We start from the raw sequence: 7,080 nt of genomic DNA on the forward strand, positions 1-7,080 counted from the left end.
TACACTACTTACAAACTATTTTTAAGAGTAAGTTACTAATGCTTCAGGGACTAATCTTGTATTTATCATTTTTTAAAAAATTTTCTCAATGAAAAGGTAACATTTGTGTTTTTTCTCTAAGATCTGGAAATGCATCTGATTTTACCCAGTTTTTCTATATATCACAGCAAAGTATCATGTCCTTTAACTTCACAGTGCTATGGAATGATGGTACAGCTCTAATCTGGGGCTGTTTCTTAGAAACCTATCACCATTACCACCACACATACCCAGGTTTCTCTTCACTGAGTTGGGAAATGGCAGTGGTACCCCTGGAATGTGTTTTAAGCACGTGATAACTCGTAGAAGATAGACTTTAATTACACCTGAGTCATAGAAATAGTCACAGAAAATGTTAGGAACCTACAAGTATAAGTCACCGAATAGAAGTTCATATTTGACATTAGACCAGTTGAATGGACTGTGAAGGTCTAGGGATGCATGACATCTAATGAAAAGAATGAGGACAGAGAAATAGCAGAAAGGAGAGAGGCTTTCCCCAGAATTAATAAGCTTTTGTAACCAAGTTGAGCAAGGCGGCCGGTAAAGAGCACACCTTTTTGCAGGAGCAGAGAGCAGCTCTCTATTATCGGAAGGTCATGTATAATGTACAATGCAGGGATGCTAAATTTCCAGTTGATATTCTGATGTGGGGGGAGAATTCAACTCAGATGTTTATATTGTGAGATATACTTCTTCACTTTTAGATAATTAGAGGCACAGATAACCTAGATGATTACCCAAATATCACATAGTTAACCAAAATCTGTTAGATGGAAATGAACCTCTGGAATATTCCAGTCTGGAACTCTTTCTAAAAAGAATAAAATCACTTTTCCCCTAAAGCATTTTGGCAGAAGTTCAGATGTTGATAGAGTTTAAGACTCCGTGTATGACCCGTGACACCAGATTGCCTCCTGGGATGAGGTTTTTTGATTTTGATTAAAGCCTACAGAAAGCTGAATTTCATGGCCTATTTTGTAACATGCCTGCAAATACTTGAGAGTCACTGCAGTTCACTGTGCCTGTAGTTTTGAGACCCCCATCTATTACTGCCACAACTTCTATTCAAGTCTACTCTTCTCTGATCTCATCTGTAGACAGTAAAGTCCTGGACTACAGTCTGATCAAAGCAGTATCTGAAGAAAGCAGGTGATGCCTGACCTGAGTGACTATGACAGTCAGATGACAGGCCATCTCAGGTATGCTTTTCAGATTCACTAATCCTAGGTGAGGTAGGTTCATATAAATTTTATGACAACTCGGGGAACCATAATTATGTTTTAAAAACTAGAATCTAAAAAAGAATTTGCATACAGACAATTGAATTGATACACAGTTGTCTAACTTCAGTGAAGTGGAATGCCTTCAGATGATTTTCTGCTTGTCTCTAAATTTTGGCTTCTCCTCTGAATAAAACCAGGATGTACGGAGGTATGAATTGGGTTAATGTGTCATTCTTGATAAATAAAGATGAAAACACTTGGACAGGGAGTGAGGAACCCCCTGTTCCAGACTCAGTTTGCAGAACTGAAGATGAACCCCAAGATTTTTACCCATGATGTACACACCTTGTATAATCCTCACCCCTTGAGAGGGGTGGACCTGGCCTAATCAGGTAAACCTTTTTAAAAGAGGGTGTAGAGGTCAGAGGTGGCAGAAGTCAACAAACTGCCTTGTTGTGGAGAAAGCCACATATTCTGGAATGTCAGGTGATCTCTAGGAGCTGATAAAGGCCCCTGGTTGACAGTCAGCAAGAAAATATTGACCAAGCCCTATAGATATAAGAGATTCAATTCTACCAATAATCACTGGGTTTGGAAGAAGTCCCAGGCCTCAGATGAGATTGCATCCTGTGCAACCCCTTGATTTAAGCCTGAGCAGAAAACTCAATCATGTTGTGCCCAGACTTCTGATCTATTGAAACTGTCAGATAATAAATGAGAGTGTTGTAATCACTAAATATTTGGTAATTTGTTACACAGCCATAGAGAACTAATACACCTGGTATCACTATTAAATAATTGGATGACCTTGAGCAAGGTCTTTTCCTCTCTCTGTGTCTCAATTTTCTCACTTATATCTTAAGATAATGTTTAAGACTGAATCTGCTCTAGATTTTTAAAATTCTGTAAAATGATGCTACTCCTTCATTATAAGACAGCAAGTCCTGGAAGAGAATAAAGAACTCTGGAATATACCAGGAGTAAATTCACTACCTTGTTCTTATTGGCATTACATTATATCCGAATGGGCTAACAAAAGGTGAAATAAACACTGGCTCTAGTCCCTCATTTGAATATTTAGTTGCACCACAAGAGGCTAATAACAAGACAGGAATGAACACATGCTTCAGTATATTCGACTCCTGTGAGCAGTCTATTTGCTTCATAATAATTAGTTATCAAGGGAATTTTGCATTGAAATTCCAGGAGACCTTTCCATCAAGAAGAGGCAAGGAAAGTGTTTACATTTTGACCCATTAAAATTTCATTTTATCATCAGGTGTGCCTTGAGATATATTTCTTTATAGGACACACATTCATTTTTATTCTTCATTTGGTCATTGGGTTGATAATTTTTTTAGAAAGCAGACATGTGCATTCACAATTAGTGTATTTTCAGTATAAAATATAATGAATGTTATGCACAAATTAGGATTTTCGGTCAACTTTTTGATGTAAAAACTCCACTAAGTGTGTTTGTTAGTTGGGTTATTTTCTATACAATAAAATATCAACCACGCAGGAAAATTTGTATCTCATAATAGGTCCAAATTCATTCCTATGATATCAGAGAATCGAACTGGGCCACTGAATCAGAACAGCTAAAGTGGTGGAGGAAGCCTTTCTGGGATCAAGAAAGATTAATAATAGAGTGAATATGAAATTTGGTAACTGCTATTTTCCCTTGAAATACCTTGTAACCCAGACCTGTTGTGACACATCAAACAAAAATGTAGTTCACTCTTCTAGTGTGGAATTAATTACATGTTACTTGTAAGAACATACCACTGGGCTTATAGCAGTTACTTCATAATTTAATAAAGTTTTCTCCAAAAAATAATGACACACAAACAGGTATAATGCAAATAGCGTGAAGAAGAGATGAGCAATTCATTCCCAACCCACCATGTACAGCCTTTGGATAGTGTAATACTTATTTTGCCTTCATTCCCTAGGATGTGGTCTGAGTCCTAGTTGCATTAACAATGCCCCAACAAATAAGGAAATATTTTGATTGATACACAGAAAGCATAATAAATGATAATTGTCATTAGTTAATAAGTGATTAATAGATAATAAGTGACTATTGACTTACTCATCCCTATGTTCGTTCAATTAATGTCCATTTAATAAATGCATTTCATGTGATATGTTATTGGAGGCCACATAATTAAGATACATTTCTTCCCAAGTACGTGCATATAGTATAAGCAGGGACAGGGTTATTGGGATGAACTATGGAGAAATGACAGTTCATCTTTATATGCATTAAGTAAATTTATTTTGAAACAAAACAACAGAAACCCTCTCTAGCTAGCTTTTATGCATTAAATTAATGGTTAATTCCAAGTTAAGTTCACTTGCAGGAAGTGGAAATTCTGAGACTGGAATTGAGGTGAACACCTGGTACTCAAAATAACTTACAAGTCATCAAACGAGACATAATAGATGCTACTATGAGATGAGATATATTAATTGAGAGAAACTGATTATTAAAAGCTTGAAATATGGAGTGTCAAAAAAAAAATAAGTGCTATAGACAGGACCATCATCAGGGACAGGAAGAGGAAAGGAAGCCATGTACAAAATAGCACAAAGAATCAGAAGGAAGAGATTCCAGAATAACTTGGAATTCAAGGAGATTGTTTCAAGGTCAAAAGGAACCAACTTCTTCAAGGAAGTGAAGCAGAAAGAAGACTGGGATAGGTCAATACTTTGGAAGAAAAAAAGCCTAAAAAATGAAGCCATATTGTTCTCCCAGATCAGTCAGTCGACTGAAAGCTGTTCGAATCCAGAGTAGAAGTTAAACCTGGAAATGGATGGTTAACAATGGCGTGAGGGGGACAGACAAGTTGCTATGTCTTCCCCTGCAGGTTATGGAAACCGTGAAAATGTTTGACATCAGAGACACCAGAAAGTAAGGGATTATGTATAAAAGAGAAAAGAAAGAATAAGAACCATATGTTTTGTGAATGGTATAAAAACATGATTTTTGGATATATTACATCGGCTATTGGTAGGATTAAGTGAAATGAGGCAAATAAAAAGCAGCACAGTGCCTAACACAGAGAAGCCATTCAGTAAAGGATAACTTAGGGTACGACTCGTAGTTTATGTTCTTCAGATCCTTTAATGCTTAAATCCTCATGTCTCACATAATTTGTTATCATGTTTTCTCCATTCCTGGAGTGGTAACCAGAGCGAACCAAAAAAGTTTACTCATGCTCTTACACAAACGCACAGTAATCTTCCATCACTAACATAAATTGACCCACAGGTCTTCATTAAAATATTCTCAAACCTGAAAAATTTGAACTTATCACCCAATGCAGGATAAGGGAGGGCTCAGCAAATGACATGGCAACAGCAAAAACCTACTGTGGTGAGTCCATACGAATCTTGGTTTTAACGAGATAATCAATTTCACCCCCAGTATTCAATTCTCTTAATGTTTTCCAGAAACATAAAAAATCTGGGTTATCCCTCCCACTTGATAAATTGGAAGATTGAGATTGACACATACACATTATTATATATAAAATAGATAACTAACTAATAAGGACCTACTGTATAGCACAGGGAACTTTACTCAATACTCTAATGGCCTACATGGGAAAAGAATCTAAAAAAGAGTGGATATATGTATATGTATAACAGATTCACTTTGCTGTATACCTGAAACTAACACAACAATTGTAAATCAACTAGACTCCAATAAAAATTTTTTTAAAAATCTGGGTTACTGAAGTCTAAAAACTGGTAAACAAAACAAAATTTAAAAAAGAAATTAAACTTCTCAGTTTAAAGAATGCTCAGAAGTGATGGACCTTTGATTTATTTTTTCAGTCTCCTGAAACCTGATTGCTTGTCTGTGAGGATATTTTCCCCACATTGCACAGAATTCTGAAACGTATACTTTTATGTACATCATCTCCAAGTCATAAAAAAAAATCTCTGATTAACGTTGTAGGCAGAGCTAACCTATCATCAAAATCACAACTGGTAATCATTTCAACACTAGTATACATCCAGCTGATTATTTTGACATGGATTTCCTGATGAATGACTACATGTCCAAAGCTGAATTCATCCCTTCTGTAAAAACACGAGCTTTTCGTATTTATTTATAATTCTTCTAGTCAGCCAGTTCTAAATTGGGATCATTTTAATTATTTCTTTTTGCTCCCTACATCCAACCAGTTGCCAGACCTGATTATTCCACATTCACAGTATCTCTCTGTTGACTTTTTCTCATTTCTACTAACATAATCCTAGTTTGAGTCTCTGATGTCTTTTGCTAAAGTTGTTCAATGAACTTCTGTATAACATTGGAATTACAACTATAAAAGTGAACGCTTGGGCTTCCCTGGTGGTGCAGTGGTTGAGGGTCCGCCTGCCGATGCAGGGGACACGGGTTCATGTCCCGGCCCGGGAGGATCCCACATGCCGCGGAGCGGCTGGGCCCGTGAGCCACGGCCGCTGAGCCTGCGCATCCGGAGCCTGTGCTCCACAACGGGAGGGGCCACAACAGTGAGAGGCCCGCATACCGCAAAACAAATGGTCAGGTGTCCAGGCAAGCTGAGTCTTAGAGGGCACAGTAAAAGGGATTAGAAAATGAAGAGGAAACACATTTTCACACTAAAGTCATAGAATAGTTAAAAAGGGAAGATAAACCCCTCTGATTATATATAAACTTCTATTTCAGAGATTAGCAAACTATGGTCTGGGGTCCAAATCTGACCCCTGGCATGATTTTGTTTGGCCTGCGAGTTGATTTTTTTTTTTTTTTCATTTTTAAAGTATTGTTAAAAACAATAAAGAGAAAAAGAAAAAGAGAAGAAAAAAAAAAAGACTATATGACAAAGATAGTGTATGGTCTGCAAAGCCTAAAATATTTGCTTATGGTCAAGTTTACCAACCCTAGCATGTAGCATATGATTAATTCCATTTAGACCTAGGGAGCAGCTATTTTTGCATGCAAACACAAATATACGTGATTGTTGGGATTCCTACTACGGTCATACATAAATTCATGGAATCCCAATTATAGTCAAAGCTTATTATTGACCGTCACACAGGCGTACATCGGTACAGACACTCAGTACCAAATTGTAGCCAGGCTGCTGGTAGCTACGTGTTTATTTCTCTTGGCAAGGGAAATAAAGTCCCTGGCAACGCTAAAGGCTCATGATCCACCTTCCAGTAACTAACCAACCTCTAATAAAGATATAATTGTGCCTTTGATATTGTTTTACTTTAGTTTTTCCTTCCAAATTTATCCACACCTTCTCCTCCAATGAAAGAAGCAACTGTCTTCTGTGTCTTAAAGATGAAACCTCTGCATTTTCTCTGCTTGTTTAGGGCAAGAAATGAAGTGCTGCCTCTTTAACTGGAAGAAGCGCACACGGCTCGGTGGGTCTGCAGGATCCCCTCAGCCTGGAGCAAAATATTGTCCCCGGGTGGGGAGAGGAGGATCACCCTGCCGTACCTCCCGGGGGTGTGTAAGTCCGAATACAGCTGGCTTTTGGACTGGTCCAGGGGGAAAAGGCTGCTGGCCAGGCTGCGCTCGATCTTGGCCAGGCTGTGGCTGGGAGCGACCAGGCGCTCCAGGTCGCCCTCGGGCTGGAAGCGGTTGAGCGCGCCGAGGCCGAAGGTGATGGTCAGGACTGCGGGCACGGTGAGGAAAAAGACCGGGTGCCGGCTCACGCACGAGCCCAGCCTGTGGCAGAACGACTGGAGCCCTCTGCGAAGCACCTGCCGCAGCATCCACCAGGTCTAGCACAGTGACAGGTGCAGCCCCAGACCCCCTCACTCG

General features: G+C 38.8%; 1 protein-coding gene across 1 annotated transcript; it reads right to left on the reverse strand.

Moving 5' to 3' along the window:
• Positions 1-6,650: 6,650 nt before the first annotated feature.
• On the reverse strand, positions 6,651-7,031 carry LOC103088809 (patched domain-containing protein 4-like). Its single transcript, XM_007451941.1, has one exon. The coding sequence runs from the start codon at positions 7,029-7,031 to the stop codon at positions 6,651-6,653; it is 381 nt and encodes a 126-aa protein (XP_007452003.1).
• Positions 7,032-7,080: the final 49 nt, after the last annotated feature.

Source organism: Lipotes vexillifer, unplaced genomic scaffold, assembly GCF_000442215.2.
Source record: "Lipotes vexillifer unplaced genomic scaffold, Lipotes_vexillifer_v1.1 scaffold147, whole genome shotgun sequence".
Lineage (NCBI taxonomy): Eukaryota > Metazoa > Chordata > Mammalia > Artiodactyla > Lipotidae > Lipotes > Lipotes vexillifer.

Excerpts from the sequence above, each read along its gene's own strand:
- LOC103088809 (XM_007451941.1), bottom strand. The coding sequence starts at position 7,031 with ATGCTGCGGCAGGTGCTTCGCAGAGGGCTCCAGTCGTTCTGCCACAGG.